The sequence below is a fragment of the Quercus suber genome, unplaced genomic scaffold, assembly GCF_002906115.3.
Source record: "Quercus suber isolate HL8 unplaced genomic scaffold, Cork oak 2.0 scaffold_101, whole genome shotgun sequence".
Lineage (NCBI taxonomy): Eukaryota > Viridiplantae > Streptophyta > Magnoliopsida > Fagales > Fagaceae > Quercus > Quercus suber.
Genome location: NW_027069566.1, coordinates 403,984 through 424,938, shown reverse-complemented (window position 1 = coordinate 424,938; position 20,955 = coordinate 403,984). Strand labels below are relative to the sequence as shown.

Genomic DNA, 20,955 nt, shown 5'->3' with positions numbered 1-20,955 from the left:
TCATGTAAACCCTATTCCTATTGTTGTTAATAAAAAGCATTTCCCCCCCCCCCCTTTATTTTTTTTCTAGCCAAAAAGCATTTTCCTATAGAAAAGAAACCCATATTACACATCCCAAATACCCACAAAATTTGTTTATTTATTGCCTTTTCTTGTCCCTTCTTACCTTCTCCACCAAGACTCAAAATCTCTCTCTCTCTCTCTCTCTCTCTCTCTCTCTCTCTCTCTCTCTCTCTCTCTCTCTCTCCCCCTGATGATATAATAGCTAGCATCAACATCACCATGCAAACTTCCTCCTTCGCCTGCTTATCCTCTTGTGAGAGTGCCTATTTGGAAGCTGAAGAAGAAGATGAAGATTCTATTTTTCTTTCTCTTGGCCCTCCTGGCCAACACATCCCCAAGAACCCCATCTATAATAATAATATTCCCTCCTCAAACCACAATTTTGAGAATCACCAAAACCCTTCTAGCGAGGGTGGTGTAACAGTAGCCCTTCATGTTGGTCCTCCAACTACTTCAGGATCCAACGACTCTAGCATCCCTACTCATGACACTACTGCTCCTCTTCCAGCCCAATACTGGATTCCTTCTCCAGCTCAGATCCTTGTTGGCCCAACACAGTTCTCTTGCACTGTCTGCAACAAAACATTCAACAGATACAACAACATGCAGGTTACAATAATTTAAACAATATAATACTATATTTGGTCTTGGCATGATAGCCAATTGATATATATTATATTTTTGTTAATGTTAGTCCCAAATTCTTCGAACGACTATTTTTCTGGGTGTAGTCTTCCCATCCTATGCACCAGTAAATTCAAGGAGAAATCTGCTACTGACATAGCCAATTTCACATATAAATGTCACATTATCACATATATGCTTATATTCTCATTTTTCGCTTTGACTAAATAGGAATTTACATTCATCTTATTGAACTATTTTACTTTTCTTGTGTCAAATTCTTTTCTTTTCTTTTTAATATAGATATATATATATATATATTTTTGGTGGTATAGATGCACATGTGGGGGCATGGGTCACAGTACCGGAAGGGCCCAGAATCATTGAGAGGGACAAAACCCGCTTCTTCCATGCTGAGACTGCCATGCTATTGCTGTGCTGAGGGTTGCAAGAACAACATAGAGCACCCAAGGTCAAGGCCTCTGAAAGATTTCAGGACCCTTCAGACTCATTACAAGAGAAAGCATGGAGCCAAGCCGTACGGCTGCAGAAAATGTGGGAAGCGTTTTGCTGTACGAGGTGATTGGAGGACTCATGAGAAGAACTGTGGAAAGCTCTGGTTTTGTATTTGTGGCTCTGATTTCAAACACAAGAGGTCTCTTAAGGACCATGTTAGGGCATTTGGGGATGGGCATGCTCCTCACACCATCACCACGAACATATGTGAAGTTGAAGAAGAAGATGATGATAATGATAACGAAAATGATGATAAAGAAAATGACAGTAATGGAGGCCGTGGGTCCTTTTGTTTTTTGTAATACAACACTTAGGTATTTAGGCTTTGTTTGTGATTAAAGTTTGGTAATTAGTGACAGTTTCTACGCTGTGTGAGAATGTGAAAGAGGGAAAGAATGGAGACAAATAGTACAGTCAAAGCTAAAGTTCTATGCATTTAGTACCTGTTTGATATATCTATTTAAATATATGTTTTTAATTTCTAAACAATATTAGATATATTTTTACATATTTTTTTCATCTACACATATTTAAAAAAAAAATACAAACAGTGATGTTAGAAAACATTCAGGCCCTTAATATTTGAAGTAGCAGTTAGATTACATAATTAAAAGCCCTTTTTAGTCACATTTGTTTTCGTAATAAATAATTAAATCTCTCTCTCTCTCTCTCAATATATATAATATATATATGTGAGAGAGAGAGAGAGAGAGAGAGAGTCACTATTTGGTCAAGTGAATTCAGTGATCGCAGATATGCAGACAAGTGTACACAGTAGAGTTCACAGATTCTACTGTTCAGTAAAACTTTGCATTTGGCCTTTGCCAATTGCCACAGAGAGAGAAAGGGCAAGAGAGAGAGTTTATAGTTTCTGAAGGCTCAGTGAGTCTGGCTTCGACTACCACTACTAACACTTTGATCGAGCCCTAGTGACTGTCAGTGGGGGTAACGAGGGACCACAAAAAGATTACTGTTTTTGGGGTTTCACCCAAAGGGCTGTCTTTTTCCTTTCCAGACTAACTACAAACAGCTACTACCCATACATTTTCAGACGCTCGTTCTTTGCAAAAATATAACACTTATATATACTATATAGTAGATTCTCAATATATATATATATATATATATTTTACCAATAGTTAATGTGCATGCATGGTATGGCCTTTTTCGGTTGCCTTTACAGTCCCCTTTCTTCATGTTCATTCTCCATCTTGTCTTTACAGGGGAAAAGTGGTGGGAAATATCTGCTTCTTTTCTTGTTTATGCGCGCATGGAAAAGAAATAACAATAAATAAAATATTATTGTCTTTAACAATGATAATAAGTAATACTAGTTTATAACTTGTGCGATACAATCCACAAGAATAGCTACTGGATGAATTTTAGGAAAAAAAAAAAAAGTAATTTTTTTATTTATTTATTAGCTTTTTTGTGGAAAGAAATAAAAAACATAATGTTGTGTCTCTAGTTTAGTTTGTATTGTATATATAGATATGTAAAAAATATGTTATAATATATATACTAAAAAGTATTTACTGAAAGTTCATAACCATTCAATTTTTTTTTTTTTTTTTAAGAAACTGATGAATTTTATTAATAAAATTCAACTACATCCAATTGTAAAATCGAACCAATATGGGATGGGACATCTTCCATCCATACTTAATATGAGAATACAACAATCTTTCTCTCCGAGCATGTGAAAACCTAATACAATGAAATAAACTTGCAAAACATTTAACATCACGACTAAGTAAACCAAAGGATTCCAAAGACTGCGAATCTGCATTCAAAACGTTCATTGCAATCTCTGAAACTCCCTCTGGGGTGACATCTTCCAAACTCAAATCAGCATCAAACTGTAAAGCCTTCGATATAGCCAAAGTTTCAAGCTCTATGACAATTAAGGGGAGAAGGATGATTTCGACCATGTGTGCAAAGCTTTTTCGTTGGCATTCTCGGATGATCACTCCAATCACTGCCCTATCTTCTTCTTGAAACATTGTATCGATATAATTTTTGGCTATGTTTGTGAGCTGATTTGGATTGCACCAAGGTTGGTTTGTTCTGACTGGAATCTGATATGTCCATATTGACCAAATTGTGACCGAGAACCACTCTGTATTCTGTTTCGTTCTGATCATCCACGACAGCCCCTCTTTGAAGTCCATGAATGCTGCTGCCACAGTAGAACAATGAGGAGAGAGACTGAACGTTGGAGCATTTATTTTCTTGCCACTTCATGAGGGAAGTTATGAATTTTCTCATGTTCCCCTTCGCTGCTAGCTTGACATTTATTTTCGGAACGTGATTGAGGGAATAAATGATCGTGGCAATTATTTTTGGAAATTGATTGAGAGAATAACAGATTTGGCTTCTCTTGGTATAGCACGTTTCCTGCCTCAGATTCCCTTTCCTTATCAATTACAGATTTTGAATTTGTATGGACTTGGAATTAATGTCATCCCCTGAATTTTCGATTTCCATAATTGCTTCTCTTTCTCCAATCTGATCAACCACTGTGCCTGAAAATTCGCCTCCCTGTCGCTGAACTGGCGGAGGTCCCATAGGATGCTTGAAAATTCTCCTTCCTATTGTTTCACAGATACTTTCTGCCACAACCTTATTCATGAATCTATAGGGGACATCATGTACCCTATGGTTGCCACAATGCTTGATTTTGAGACCATTTGTAGAGCGCCAAATTCGTTTGTAGAGCACCATCTTGAGGAATCTGCTTGTGAGAAATTTTGCTGCTAAGATAAATTCGCCGAACCAAGCACACCAGTTTGTCTAGCACTCTGTTCGCCAGACCAGGCACATTAGTTTGTCTAGCGCTCTGTTCGTGAAGACTTATTCTCCCCCCCTGAGCCTGTACCTTATTCCCTCAAACTGGACTTCTTTATCGTTTGATTAGAGGTCAAATTCTCCAGAAGATTTGAAAAAAACTGAGAGAAAGAACTTAAAGAGGATATTGCAAAAGAAACACTGAAGTGTTTCCCCACCCCACAAAGGAAAAAATCCAACAAACCTTAAAATAACCTTGTTATTTTAAGGAGTACAAACTCACCTTCTAAGAGAAGGGACAACTATTCTACTGTTCTAGGAGAAGCACGAAGCTTTCTTAGAAATAGAGAAACTTTTGGTGTTAGCAAGTAACTCTTTCATGTACTTGATTTATTCTAGGTAACAAATTCTTATTGATTTGCATAAAGATTATTCACTATTGAGTGCCTTGGCGTAACGGTTTTGTTACCCAAAGTTTCCAATGCTCATACTAATTGATAGTTTGATAACCCCATAACCATTCAAATTGATATACCTAAAGGTGTCTATTGAACAAAAAGTTGTCAGTTGAATGAAACTATGTCTCTTGACAAAAAATATGCCTATTAAATGAAATAAATATCTATTGACCGAAAATGTACCTATTGAATGAAAATGTGCATATTGACTGAAAATATATATTTTGAATGAAAATGTGTCTATTGACCGAAAATGTGCACATTAAATGAAAATGTGTCTATTGAAGGGTCATAATTATTTGGGTATAAATAGTAGTTCATATTCATTTAGTAACATATTCTCAATTTCTTCTCTTTCATCTTTCATAGAAATACAAGAAACATGTGAGTCTTCTTCAAAATTACCATTTGTAAGTCAGTTTTTTTTTTTTTTTTGGTTAAATTGTGAAAAGGTTCAGGAATCAAGCCACACTAACAATAGCAACAATAATACTAAACGATTTCTTTACATGTCTTACGAATGTCATTCTTCTTAGATTTGTCATTCAATATTTTTCCCAATGACAGTTTTTTGTTTTAATATATACATTTTATATAAAACGGTGAATAGATACTAAAACTTAAATGGCAAAATGAAAAGCCACAATTGTTTGGTGTTTTTAAATGTACACATGACATATATTTGTATAGCCACGTGGCGCAATGAGAAGTGGTCAATAAAAAGTTAATGATTTCACTTTTACATTATATATAGATCGATGCAGGAAAAACTTAGGTATAACAACTTTTTTTTTTAGTAGTTAAACAGAGGATTTAAATTTTGAATATCTTTATTGTAAAGATAAAAGAATACCAACTAGTTGAGTTATAAGGCTTTTAACTAAATATAGTAGTTAAGTACAATATATTAGGTTAGTTAAATTCACGTATATGAATGTATTGAATTAATAGTCCTCGCATAACACTGTTTAATTTGCTTTATTCATCAATGTAACCAAGCAAGTACTTGAATTTAATAAAAGAATCACATGTACTACACTCAAGGGAACGCGACTAAGTTTTATCTATTAATATATATGCCTGTGCACCAGTTGAATCAGATGAAGGGCTTTGTTCTGAATCTCTCATAACTCATTTGAGCTTTCGATCCGAGGCTATTGACTCATTTTGACTGACAGCTTTAAACTATAGTTATTACTTGGGTTGAAGCCAAATACTTTTCTTTTTGGAGGAAAACCTTGGCCTTCTTTTTTCCTGGACAAAACATTGGACCTTTCTGTCAGGCTACGCACTTAGTAAGTCTTTGGATGAGTTATGCCTCATGGATTTTACTTCAGCAGATGTCCATAAGTGCAATAACCCAATGGTAATAAATGTAACTGCATATACATACGCATTGATATTCCATATCTAGATACCTTTTTGATTGTGTGTGTGGGTTCAATTCTTTGCTGCTCGTTGCAATCTTATCATTCTACAACGGATAGAAAGTGAAATATGGTTTTCCTAAATAAATGATTAATGTGTGCCCTAAGGGCATACATTAACCAGACTCATACAACTCTCTAATCAACTAACGGCTAGTTACAACTCTCTAATCAACTAACGGCTAGTAACTAACTATACGCTAATTGTGGTGAGCCAATGACAAGAGGATAGGTGTTCTTCCGGGTTACAATAATACAATCCAGAATAGATTAAACTTGTAGTAGTACTTAGGGTCCGTTTGGATACAGTTGAAAACTGAAAACTAAAAACACTGTAGCAAAATAATTTTTAAATATGTGAATAGTATCGTGGGACTCATTTTTAATGAAAAAATTGCTGAAAAGTAATATTTGTGGGTTCGTGAACAATGCACGAATGAACTGTTCACGGTTGAAAAGTTAACCTTTGCGGCTAAAGGCAAAAAATAAATAAATAAATAAATAAAAAAATGCTGAAACACGTTTTGCACCCAGACATGGGACGCAAAACACAGTACCCAAACGGGTACTTAGTAATCAGTAAACTGCAAGTTATACAACTCTCTGAACCTTCAACATTAGGCCAGCTTCTTGATTCAAATTAAGCTTTAATACTCCCTTTGAAGATGGAGTTGCAAAGTAGATTATGAAACTGTTGGATGTCAGGGGGGTTTAGTAAAAAGGTCTGCTAATTGATGTTTATTGGGCACATGGAAGGTTTTATCAAGCTGTCTTTTATTTTCTCTTTAACAAAGTAACTATTGGGATATTGACTCAAAATTCCAAATTGTTGAAAAGTTAAAGAAGGAAAATTAATTTAAGATTTATTGATGTAGAAGAAAAGACTATTTTTTTGATGTGAAAAGAAAGTCTATTATTTGTTAAAGGAATAATGTATTCCTTGTCCAAGAAGAAATAGAAAAAAACTCTTCTAAATAGATAATGTAGGGTCACAATTTGTAGCCCATGCCCAAAAGATATGGGATATAAGGCCAACGAGCCCAATACAATTAATTTGTAGAGAGTGGTTGAAAGAGTTAGGCTATTTGTGAATTAAACAACGGTTCATAAAGATTTAAAATAAGAATAAGTACAAAAACACACTTAGAACTTGATTAAATTGATGTCCGAAGAGATCAACTATGAGCTGAACTCCTGTTTTAGAAAATTAATATAATTTCTCTTACTACAGTCAATCTTTTTCTCCTTTTCTTTCCCCATTTTTTCGATCCTCTTCCTATAAGGGATCTTTTACATTATATAGTTTTTTTTCAGACCATCTTAATCGTACACCTATTAATCATCTAAACCTTCACTTGAGTATATGTCTCATCAGGCATTTTCTTTGGCTCTTTGTGCTTGGTGATGGTTCAGATTGTACTGTTCAAGGGTCTTCTCCACATAAATGTGGCCAGAAAATTTGTTGCAGTGCATTTAATGCGATGGTAGCAGCTTTTCCTTTTGATATTTCTGTATTCTTCTCATCTTTACACGTGCTTGAAGCTCATCCTTATTGTTGGAACTTCCTGGAAGATCGCCTAAATCGCTCCAGTACTTGCTTGGCCGATATTTATCGTATCCGAGAAGGATACACTCCTCGGACTATGTTCTCCTAACCTTTACTTATGCGATTCTCCACTATGAGGCCTCTCCCAATCATTTACTCTTCTTCGGACGTACCCACATCCTCAAATATAGGGCCCAAGGCCCAATATGCGAACTTGGGCTTTTATCCCCACAATAGCCCCTCAAAATTTTAGTTTTTCCCTCGCATCCGAGGAGAAAAAATGGGATTTTGATCTGCCACAGAAGTAAAGGCTAAAAATGTAAAGATACCTAAGTTTACACGTGTGGGAGCATAGATTTAGACACTTCATCATTGCTGCTGATGTTTCGGTATTTACAAAGTGTTATTAATTGCTTCAGGCGGCGCTATGTCTTTGGCATCCAACAGTGAACCATTGATCCAACGAACGACATTTTTCCTCAGGGTTTGGGCAGGATAACTCCCACTCATATTTTGGCCCCTATATAAAGCCTCAAAGGAGATCATTACTTCTTTACTTCACAATTTCTTAGACTCTCCAGCGAACTCAAGTATTTAAACTTACAAAGATTATCAAATCGCCAACCTTATTTCTTTGAAAATCTCTGAAAATTCTTCTGAAGATTTAATGGATCATTTCCAACTCAGTTCGTGTAAGTTCTAACCTCTTCGAACCCTGCTTTGTCTCCTCGGCTAGCTTCCTCGGCCTTTAAATTCTTATTTCCCAGTTGTCGTTTTTAGTGCTTCCCCTTTTCTGCTTATCCAAAATGGGTAGATTTAAGTATCTAGTTGATAGTCTTGCCTTGATAGAGACATTGAAGGAAACATATGACATACCGTAGGAAGTAAACCTGAGGTATTGTCCTTCAGAAGGAATAGACACCGACCGAGATGTGGGAGAGGTCATAATCCCTATGATAGCCTTTATAGAGGGGGGAATGACTTTCCTCATGGGTCACATTACCAGAGACTACCTACGTAACCATAGACTTTGTCCCTACTAGTGCGCACCCAACCTCTTTAGGATCTTAAGAGCAATTGATGCTTTGAACCAACACTTGGGCTTGGGGCTCACCTGGCTAGACGTAGTCCATATGTACGAATGCCACAAACAAAAAGGCACGGGATTTTACCTTAAATCCCAATCCGACATTGTCAAGCTTATTTCTTGTCTTCCCAAGTCTAACAAGGGGATGAAAGACGACTACATGATCATCTCGAGAGCATGGCATAACGGTCTTCATTGCCCAACCCAACCAAGAAAGCCAGGTGGAATATCTTAGATTTAGGTTCCCTAACAATAGATTTAGGGTTTTCATCAGTAGTGCTGTTTTTTCTTCTCTTCCTGTTAATGGTTTACTTAAAATTTCTGAACATGCTTAGCTCTATTGTGGTGTTAACAGATAGAAGGCACGTTGCTCCTCGACTCAGCCTAACCAACGTTGTCGCGCTTAACTACCTATTAGGATCAGAGATCTTTGTGAGTGAAGACAGGCAACTTCGAGCCGTCCACCTTATTCTAGACTTCAAGCCTCTTTCGGACGCATTTCAACCAACAGGCAATGCTATAATGCAAGGAGACCATCGGATAAACCGAATAGACGTATCTCGACCCAATTTTTTATCTTAGTTTGATCTTCCCCCTATACCACATCCTGTCCCGCAGGGTGTACCACTGCTTGTCCCTCTAGTTCAACAGGTTCCCTATGAAGTAGCTGCAGCAGGAGAAGGAGTTGCTTCCTCGACCTTTTCGCTAGAGGAACAGATTAATAGGTTCTATTTCGAAGGAGAGGCGTCTAGGGAGGTTCAGGTGATTCCCCTCTCGGACGCTGAGGAAGAGACTTATAGGCATTCTAGCATCCACGCTCTTGTTTTAATAATTGCCCTTCCAGATGACTCTTTGGAGGAAGAAGAAGAAATGGCATTGAATACTGGGAGCAAGAGCTTAAAGGATCTTATGAAGGCAAGGAATAAAGCAGTCGTGCCCAAAGAAACCACTAAGTCCTAGCCCGCTGTTAATCTTCCCCCACCCCCTCCTCAGCTCCCTTCTGACCTTGGCCTAAAGCCAAACCTTGAGTTGAAGAAGAAAAGGCCTAATGCAGCTCTTGAGGAGGGTGAAGTGGAACCTCCAAAAGGGAATAAACAACAGAAAGTGGCTAAGGACCAACGGAACAAAAGGGCTTCTTTCGTTGAAAGCCGAGAGGATTCTCTCATCGTTGATGTGCGCCGAGGACAGCGCATCTGGTCCCTCAAGCTAGAGTTGGATGGTGCACCCCTCCCTTGGGACACCACAATTAGAAATTATCAAGGGGGCGGGCAAGTCTCATTACTGAGGCCTTGGAGCAACCACTTCTCTTACCAAAGGATATGGATGCTTACAGGTGCTCCAACCAACATGAACTCTTCCTATCCCTTAAGAGGGGCTTGGCCATGGTAAGTGATTTAATCCATTTCTCCAATTAAACTGTTGGTCATTTTTACTCGTCCATTTTCTTTATTTTCTATTAAAGTTTTCCCATCTGTTATGCAGATTACCCAGCAAGTTTATGTGGCCGAGGAATAGAATAAAGACACCCACAATGAAGCCAAGGCGGAGGCCCATTCCCGGCCTGAAGTTGAGAAAAAAACTAGGTAATCTTAAGGAGGATTACGCTAAGCTGTCCGAGCAGCTAAAAGAGGTGACCAAGGCCAGGGACAGTCTTGATGCAGGCCTTAAGACTACTAAAAAGCAGGTTGAAGACCAACGCCGTCAGTTGCATATGACTGAAATTAATCTGGAAACAAAGAAGCAAATGGTGAAGGATCTTCAAGACGAGCTTCAGAAAGCTAGGGAAGATGCCCAATTGGCCAATGAGGCAGCTGAGACTGAAAAGCAGGCAGCGTACAAGCTTGTGGTGGAGGAGACTCAAGTCAGACTCACAGAGGAGCTCTCTGCAGTCTGCAGGGAGTACTGTGATGTAACTTGGGGTAAAACCCTTGATGCAGCTAGGATCCCTACAGATTCTAACTTAAGGTGACCTGGGAGCATCTATTATGATCTTGAAATTTGTGAACTCCTAGGTCCTAACCCTTCTTCCTCCAAACAACTCCCAGAGGCCTCGAAATAGCCCTTGATCGGCCAAGTCCCCCCTACCCTTCTTGAAGCTCCAAAGGAGTTTGATTAAGCTGGTGGTCAAGGCAAGCAAGCTAAGGATCCTCAAGATAAGGGTAAAGGCTTGGGTAAGAAGAAAACTCCTTCTGAACCCAAGGACTAAGCCCCAAATGCTACTGCCACCCAGTCCAGCCAAGCTATTCACCCCGTAGTCTCCACTCAGAAGGCTTAGATAATAGGACTTATTTTTTTTTTTTTTTTTTTTTGGTGGTGGTTGTAAGGAACTGAAAAATACCATCTTTTTGATCAATGAAAGCGTGCTTCTTTTGTTTTTTACATTTTCATTGCACACCTTATAAAATTTATTGTTATTGTAAGTAATGTTAACCTGTAACTATCTTAATCTGAGCAAGCTCAACAACAATATTTTGCTAATGACGCAGATAACTTAGATAAATACGGGCAAACATTGGGTCACATAAGAATTGTTAACAGACTTATTACGTAATGACAGCTATATAAAGGTTTTATATATATTCTCTAATACTTAAGTAAATAATTAAAGACTTTACCTGAACTGGGTTATGTACAGCACGTATAAAGGACATCGTGGAGCGTTAACTTTAAATCTAGTATATGGTCCGAGAAGTCTAACATGATTTAAGATCCATTTTAGCGTTTATGAAAGTTGTAATAGAGTGTTAACTAATCCATATCATTTGGTCTGAGGACTTCATGCAGGATTGAATTTAAGTTTAAACACCTATAAGAATTGTAATGGAGTGTTAACTAACCCATATCATCTGGTTCGAGGACTTCAAGCATGACTGAATTTAAGTTTAAACACTTATAAGAATTGTAACGGAGTGGTAACTAATCCATATCATCTGGTCCGAGCACTTCAGGCATGACTGAATTTAAGTTCAAACACTTATAAGAATTGTAACGGAGTGTTAACTAATCCATATCATCTAGTCTGAGCACTTCAGACATGATTGAATTAATGGAGTGTTAACTAGTCCACATCATCCGATCCGAGCACTTCAGACATGATTAAATTTAAGTTTAAACACTTATAAGAATTGTAATGGAGTGTTAACTAATCCATATCATCTGGTCCGAAGACTTCAGACATGATTGAATTTAAGTTTAAACACTTATAAGAATTATAATGGAGTGTTAACTAATCCATATCATCTGGTTCGAGGACTTCAGGCATGATTGAATTTAAGTTTAAACACTTATAAGAATTGTAATGGAGTGTTAACTAATCGATATCATTTGATCCGAGGACTTCAGGCATGATTGAATTTAAGTTTAAACATTTTCTCCAAAACCTTTATGTAATAAATAAACATATTGATCAAAGAAAAATCTCGTTTAATAATAATACCTTTTAAGGTTGTTTACTTTCTAGGGGCGTGGTATTACATGACCATCTAAGTCTTCTAAAAAATATGCCCCAATGCCAGCCCCTGAGGTAATATGATATGGCCCTTCCCAATTGGGTCCTAATTTTCTCCAAGCTGGATTCTTTACAGTGCCCACAACTTTCCTAAGCACTAGATCACCGGGTGTTAAAGGTCTTAGCTTTATGTTGGCATCATAACCCTGTCTGAGCTTTTGTTAGTAATATGCCAATTGGACCATTGCATTTTCCCTCCTTTCTTCAATCAGGTCCAAACTTTTCTCTAACTGCTCATTATTGTTACTCAGACTGAACGAACTAGTTCTTAACGTTGGGAAACCAGTCTCTAGGGGGATAACAGCTTCATCCCTATAAGTCATTGAGAAGGGGGTCTCCCTAGTAGACCTACGAGGCGTAATTCTATATGTCCAGAGGACATGTGACAGTTCCTTCACCCATTTGCCCTTCGCGTCATCTAACCTTTTCTTCAGTCCATTTACTATGATCTTGTTTACAGCTTCTGCTTGCCCATTCCCCTGAAGATAAGGAGGGATGGAATATCTGTTCGTGATTACCAATTCGCAACAATAATTTTTGAACGCTTTGCTGTCAAATTGAAGGTCGTTGTCTGAGGTAAGGGTATGAGAAATCCCAAACCGAGTGACAATATTTTTTCAGATAAACTTTTTTATGTCCACATCTCTGATATTAGCTAGAGGTTTAGTTTCAACCCATTTGGTAAAATAATCTATACCGACTAGAAGATATTTCTTGTTTCCTATTGCTTTAGGGAATGGTCCCACAATATCTAAGCCCTATTGAGCGAATGGCCACAGGCTGGATAATGGATTAAGGATTTCATTTGGTTGGTGTATGTTTGGTGCAAACTGTTGACATTGATTGTACTTTTTAACATATTCATGGGCCTTCTTTTGCATATTTGGCCACCAATAGCCTTGGGTAATAGCTTTATGTGCCAAGGATTTGCCTCTAGTATGGCTTCCACAGATTCCTTCAGGTAACTCCTCAAGGAGTGATTCAGCTGCTTTAAGATGTATACACAATAAATACGGCCCTGAATAGGAACGCTTGTACAATTTCTGGTTCTCGGATAGCTAGAATCTAATAGCCTTCCTCTAAACTTTGTTAGCTTCCAACCTTTCTTTAGGAAAAGTATCCTCCTTCAAGAATTGAATTATAGGGTCCATCCAACTTGGCTCATCTCTGATTTGATAAACTCAAATTGCCTCTTTTCTTATCTCAATGGGTTTGTGCAAGTCCTCGACGAGGATAACCTGAGGCAGATTCTGCGCCAAGGAGGTCACAAGCATGGCCAGAGAATCAGCATGTGTATTAATATTTCTGGGTATGTGTAGCAAGTTAAAAGATTCGAACTCTGACTATAGACATTTAACTTGGCTCAAGTACCCTTGCATTCTTTCCTCTTTTGCCTTAAACTCCCCTTTTACTTGACCGACGACTAGTCTTTAGTCCGAGAATATTTCTACTGACTTTCCTCCCATTCTTTGAACCACTGACATTCCCATCAGTAGAGCTTCATATTCAACCTTATTATTTATGGCCGTGAAGCTCAGCCTTAATGACTTTTCAATAACGATCTTCTCAGGGGATATTAGCACTAGTCCCACTCTGGAACCTTTCTGATTTGCTGCACCATTGACATACACCTCCCAGAATGAGGGGCCTTGTTGAGAGATTATGCCAACCAATTTTTCATCCATGTTTTGTGCTGGTTTCAATTCTTCTAACAAGGGCTCAGTGAACTCGGCCACCAGATCCGCGAGGACTTGTCCCTTTGTGGAGGTACGAGGTATATACTTGATATTAAAAGCCCTTAGAATAGTACCCCATTTAGCTATTCTCCCTGTGTAGTCAGCACTTTTGAGTATGGTTTTAAGTGGAATTTAGGTAAGAACAACAACCGTATGTGCCTGGAAATAATGAGGCAACTTTCGTGTACCAAGCACTACTGCTAGGATAGCTTTCTCCAGTGGCAGATAACAAATCTCGACCTCATGTAGCGACTTACGTAATAAACTGGCCGTTGCACACCATGATCCACTCGTATCAACACTAAACTTACAGCATAAGGAGCCACAGCAATGTAGGCAATCAAAACTTCATCTAGCTCAGGGCTGGACATGATTGGTGGCCGAGCTAGATAGTCTTTAAGTTACTGGAAAGATAAAGCACACTCTTCAGTCCACTCAAATCCTTTCCACTTATTGATCAGCAAGAAGAAAGACCTACACCTATCTGCTGATCAAGAGATAAATCGGTTTAGAGCAGTAGCCATTCTAGTCAATTTCTGGACCTCTTTGGGATTCGGAGGTGGTTGTAATTTATTGATGGCCTTTATCTAATCGGGGTTGACCTCAATTCCCTGTGAGTTACCATGTAACCTAAGAATTTACTTGATCCCACCCTAAATGAGCATTTGGAAGAATTTAGACGCAACTTGTATCTTCTAAGAATTTCAAAAATATTTCCAAGATCCCTCACATGCTCAGAAACAACCTTACTTTTCACCACCATGTCATCTATGTAAATCACAATACTCTTACCTAACTGTGGCTTAAACATCCTCGTCATCATTCTTTGGTAGGTGGATCCCGCATTTTTCAAGCCAAATGGCATCACTTTGTAGTGGTAGTTCCCAATAGGGGTGACAAAAGCAGTCTTCTCTTGGTCATTCAAGGCTAAAGGTATTTGGTGATACCCTTGAAAAGCATCTAGGAAACTCATCTGAAGATGGCCAACAGTGGCATCCACCAGCTGGTCTATTTTAGGCATAGGGAATGGATCCTTAAGATAAGCCTTATTTAAATCTATGAAATCTACGCACACTCGCCATTTCCCATTCTTCTTCTTCACCACCAGAGTATTTGCTAGCCACTCAGGATAAAAAACTTCTTTAATAGCTCCAGCTTGTTTGAGCTTTGTTACTTCCTCTCGCACTGCATCAGCGTGCTCCTTGAATGTGTGCCGAGGAGACTGTTTCCTAGAGGTGATCAATGAGTTGACCTTCAGGTGGTGACATATGAATTCTGGATCCACCTCTGGGGCTTCATAAGCATTCTAGGCAAATACATTAATATTTCTTTTAAGGAATTCTATCAGCTCTTCCTTCTCTTGAAGAGATAACTGAGATCCAACCTGAAAGAACTTCTCCGAATCCTCTCCGATAGCAACTTTTACCAAATCTTCACACCTCACACCCTCAGCTGAATCATCAATAGGCAATGCCAGAGGTTTTAATTGTTATAAATCCTTTTCAACATAGGCTGAGGATTCAGCCTCGGGTTTATGCTGAATGGCAGCCACTAGGCATTGTCTGGCCATAGATTGATCTCCCAAAATTTCATTAACCTAGCCTTCAGATGGATACTTAACCTTCTGATGCAGAGTAGAGGAAACAGCCCCTAGCTTATAAAGCCAGGGTCTGGCCACGATTGCGTCTACAACAATGAAATCTACCTCTACTACTTACGAACTAGTTTGCACAGGTAGTCGTATTTGGCCCTTCGAGATAACAACTTTTCCGTCGAAACTCACCAGGGGGAACTATAGGGCGTTAAGTCATCAGGTTTTAAATTCAGCCTCTTATAAAGATCAAGGTACATTATCTCAGCTCCACTACCCTGGTCCACCATTACCCTTTTCACATCATACCCCCCAATTCTGAGGATGATTACCAAAGCATTGTCATGGGGTTAGATGGTTCCAATCTTATCTTCATCCGAGAATCCTAAAACTGGTGGACTATCCATTTTAGACCTCTTCAGATCTTGGTTAACGTCTCCTGCGGATAGATGGGCTATGGACATTACCCTGGACGGGCAGGATCCTGTTCTCCCAAGTGCAGCAAAAATGACATTGATGGTTCCCAAAAGGGGTCTTGAAGAAACATCTCTTCGAGATTCTAAGCTTGCTTGGCTCCCCTGATTATTGGAATGATGCATGAGTTATTTTAACTTACCCTCGCAGACAAGTTGCTCCAAGTGATCCTAGAGGCTCCTACAATCTTCTGTAGTATGCCCATGATCCTGGTAGTACTGGCAATAGAGGTTATGATTACGTCTTTCAGGATTTCCCATCATCTTATTCAATCGTTTGAAGAACGATTCATTTTTAATCTTCTCCAAAACTTGATGCATTGGTTCTCGGAATACAGCGTTGACTGCTTGAAGATTTGCCGATCCTGACTGTCCAACAAAATCTCTCCGTGGTTTATTGCTACTATAACGATCTGACCTGAAATCCCTCCTTTCCTGAGGGATAACCTTATCAATCCTATCCATCAATTGATGCACACTGGTGATAAGTTTTCCAGTCAGAGATTTCCTCAAACCATGGTCAATGGGGAGACTGAGCTTAAATTTATTGAGGGCCACTTCGTCAAAATCTCCATCCATCTCGTTAAACATCTCCTAGTACCTATCTAAATACGTTTTCATGGTTTCACCCTCTTGCATGTTCAAGGATAGCGGGGAAGCTAAGGGCCAAACGACTCTTCGACATGTGACAAAACGGGAACTAAATGCTTGAGTGAGCTCTTTGAAGGAACTAATAGAATCTGCTTTCAGGCTGTTGAACCACCTCATTGCAACTGGTCTTAGACTGGAGGGGAAAACCTTACACATCAAGGCTTCATCCTTGGAATGGACAGCCATTCTTTGGTTAAAATGGCTCACGTGTTCCACAGGGTCTGTTCGACCATTATAGATAATGAACATTGGCTGATGAAAATGATGAGGAAGTTTTTCCTACTCAATCCTACTTGTGAAAGGCGATCTAGAAATTTGGTTCAGTGCCTTGCTCATAGCGTCATTCCCTACGCCTCCATGTGATGGGCTTTGAAGTTGCCGTTTACGATAATGTTCATCTTCATAGGAAAAGGATTCACTAGCTAGGGTACCTCCGCCTATAATTAATATCTTGTTCGTCATCAGAATTGTCATCAAAGTTCGAAGAAGTTCGCTTCCTCTTTGCATGGCGCAACTCCCTTTTTAACTGATCAATCTCTAGTAGCATGTTCTTATTATTCTCTGCATGAGACATATGACTTCCACCTCGAGGTTGGTTTCGGTCAGTATGTGTGGTATGTACACTACTTTCGCGATCACCTTTCTGCTCCAGGTTGAGAAAAGGATCAACGTGTTGAGATGCCCTGGATTCTGCTGGTTGTTGGCCTGATTCAGCCATTGTCAACCGTTGCTCTCACTCTTGCTCAAGCTCTTCCCACAGACGGCGCCAATTGTAGGATCACAATTTATAGCCCTAACCCAAAAGATATAGGATGTAAGCCCAACGAGCCAAATACAATGAATTTGTAGAAAGTGGATGAAAGAGCTAGGCTATTTATGAATTAAACAAAGGTTCATAAAGATTGAAAATAAGAATAAGTACAGAAACAAACTTAGAACTTGATTAAATTGATGTCTGAAGAGATCAACTATGAACTGAACTCCTGTTTCAGAAAATTAATACAATTTCTCTTACTACAATCAATCTTTTTCTCCTTTTCTTTCTCTCTTTTTTCGATCCTCTTCCTATAAGGGATCTTTTACATTACATAGTTTTTCTTTGGACCATCTTGATCGTACACCTGTTAATCATTTAAACCTTCACTTGAGTATATGTCCCATCAAGCGTCTTCTTTGACTCTCTGTGCTTGGTGATGGTTCAGATTGTACTGTTCAGGGGTTTTCTCCACATAAATGCGGCCAGAAAAGTTGCTGCAGTACACTTAAGGCTGTGGTAGTAGCTTTTCTTTTTGATATTTCTGTATTCTCTCATCTTTACATGTGCCTGGAGTTCATCTTTATCGTTGGAACTTCCTGGAAGATGGCCTAATTCTCTCCAGTACTTGCTTGGCCAATATTTATCGTATCTGAGAAGGATACACTCCTCGGACTATGTTCTCCCATCCTTTACTTACGCGATTCTCCACTATGAGGCCTCTCCCAATCATTTACTCTTCTTCGATCGTACCCACATCCTCAAATATAGGGCCTAAGGCCCAATATGTGAACTTGGGCTTTTATTCCCACAGATAATATTACAAAGAATTTGATGGATTTGGCCCAAGAGTCTTCCTATAGGGAGAGGGAAAATAGAGTGTGAAACTAAGAGGAAAAAAAAAAATTCGCTTGTGAGATAACTTAAAGAGAGAGACAACAAGGTTTGGGTTTTGTTAACAACATTTTTTGTAAAACACATAAAGAGATAGCCAAGGAGAGATACGTGAAAAAAAGAAAGAATAAGAGAAAAATGCTAGAGAAGAGAGAGCAGAGTGTTGCCGCCTTTGACAAAGGTTGAGTTAGGGGGGCTGGGGGGCATGGCCCCCTAACTTTTTGAAATTTCCATTAGTGGGTGGGATAAAATTTCAATTTAAACCAAAAAAAAAAAAAAAAAAATACTAACCGGCCCTACAACCCCCCTACAATTGTGGAATTTGGCTTTATCAAAATTTAATATTTAGTTCTATCACACACACACACAAAATAAAAAAATAAAAAATAAAAACCTTTAACTTTTCATAATTGATCCCTAAACCTTTAACTTTGCAAGACCCTTCACCGGATGATGATGCTCACTAATGGGCAAACCAAATCTATGTCTTCCTCTCTATCTCTATTTGTTGTACTCTACATGTTTGAGTTTACAATAGTTGTTAATGGCTTTGATTTGTGCTGCATTGTGATTTGTGTGTGCTTGTGGATTTGTGCTGAATGAAAGGCTAGGATTTGTGCTTCTGTATGAGTGGCTTGTGGAATTGTGCCATTGGATATAATATCGATTCTTTTATATTTAAAGCTATTATATATGTATGGATTATTTGAGTTTGTGCTGGTCTTTTTTTTGGCTAAATTAATAGTGTTGCTTCTTGAATTATTTTAGTATGTATGAAGTTGTTAATAATGGTTTGAGTTATTCAATTATCATCTTAATACTTTTTAAGTGAATTTCTATTGGTATATATAGAAAAACAGACCATTAGGAAAATTTAATTCAAATTCAATTATAAATTATTGTAATACTATGAAAGAATGTATGAGACAACTTTGTTGGGGCAAATTTAATTGATGGAATAAAAGTATTTTCTTAAGTATAATTTTGTTTGTACTTAAGAATTATGTTATAGGAAAAAATTTCTGGCTTCACCACTAGCCTTCGAGATATATAATTAGTGTGTGAGAGCAAAGAAAATAAGGAGATTTTCTTTGGCCATGAGACATAGACTAGAGGTTTTATTATTGTATTTGGTAGATCTCAAATTAGGAGTAAACTTGAGAATTATTATAATTGAGTTGATAATAGTGAATTGATTCGGAATTTGTTCCGTGGTTTTTTCCTTCAAAGAAAAAACATTTTCACATAGATATTTGTGTGATTGCTATTTTGAATTGATACTTCTAGTGATAATATTATTTGAGCCCCAACAGAAACAACTCAGCTCAATGCATGTGTTTGGTCTTTTCATGGTAAACAGTGTTAGCATCAATATATATTGGCTATCACAATATAGAAGAACAAGTTTGGAATGTTGTATTTTGAACTCCTTAAGCAATTAAGCAAGAAGCCAAACGACCTCACCACTGTAGCCATAGCTCGATAATCTGACACTACTGAGTACTAAGACACAACCTGTTGTTTTTTGGATTTTCGAGAGATTAAAGAATCTCTTAACACACAAAAACTAGTAATTGACCTTCGGATGTTAGGACAACCAACCCATTTTGAATCACAGTGTGCCTTTAGGTGTATAGATTCTATAGAAGAAGAAACTAAGAAGAATAAACCTTGTCCTGGACTACCTTTCACATACATGAAAATTATATAGATTGCATTCAAATGAGGTTGCTTGCTAGAAATTGACTTAAATGGTGGACACTATAGCTGATATATGGTCTTGTTAGTGTGAGATACAGTAGTTTTCGAACAAGTCTTTTATACAATGGGTCCTCTAATAGATAACCTTCATGTGCTGAAAGCTTAAGGTGTTCTTCCAGCAGAAACTTTGATGGCTTAGATCCCAACTGACCTGACTTAGCAAGTAATTCTAAGTGTTCCTTTGACAAACATCAATGCCTTTGGATGACCTGCAATCTCAAGACCTAAGAAATACTTAGTGGTCCAAGATCCTTCAATTTAATCCGATCATGAAGGAATTGCTTGAATTGGATTCCGCATCCAAATCATTACTAGCTACCAAAATATCATCAACATAAACCAAAAAGGTGATGATTGAGGTGCCTTGGATTCTAGCAAACACAAAATAATTAGCTTGGGATTAAACAAAACCTTGGCAGATGATTGTGGTGGATAATTTTGAAAACCATTGCCTACTTGTTTGCTTAAGCCCATGTAAATATTCAGTAACCTTGCCAACTAGATTAGGTTCCCCTTGTTTCCAAACCTTGGAGGAGGAAGCATGTATACTTCTTCTAACAAGTTTCCATACCAAAATGCATTATTATTGTTAGGTTCTAAAAGTTTAGAACAATTGGCAAATTGTGAGCACAAACTTGTTTATGTTAGGACATATGTGGTTCACATGTTAAGAACATATGTCATGTTTTTATGTAGTTGGCTAATCCTTTGACAAAACACACTTTACTTGTATTTTGGTAGATCTAAGTTGTGTTTAATACTAGAAGAAACATGTTGTTTAAGTCTAGTATTAAATCTATGAAGATTGGACCAAGAAACAAGTGAAGAAAAGGTGTTCATTAAAGCTGGACAGATAGCTTGACAGCTTCTCAACACCTCCCGACAGCTGGCTATCTATTAAGCTTTTTAAAGTGTTTTCTTATCGCAATCTTGACACTTTCTCGACAGCTAGTGGATCGATCGAAAAATCTTCTGTTTTCTTGATAGCTCCTCGATAACTTCACGACAGATAGCTATCTATCGAGGTTTAAATCTCGACACCTCCCGATCGATCGAGGTTACGGGAAATCATAATTTTC

The 20,955-nt window shown here is 38.1% G+C and overlaps 1 protein-coding gene across 1 annotated transcript; it reads left to right on the top strand.

Annotated features, from left to right (window-relative positions):
* Window positions 1–282: 282 nt before the first annotated feature.
* LOC136068141 (zinc finger protein WIP6-like) lies at window positions 283–1,585 on the top strand. Its single transcript, XM_065774870.1, has 2 exons — window positions 283–672; window positions 1,023–1,585. Exons 1-2 carry the CDS (start codon window positions 283–285, stop codon window positions 1,503–1,505), a joined length of 873 nt encoding a protein of 290 aa, XP_065630942.1. The 3' UTR covers window positions 1,506–1,585.
* Window positions 1,586–20,955: the final 19,370 nt, after the last annotated feature.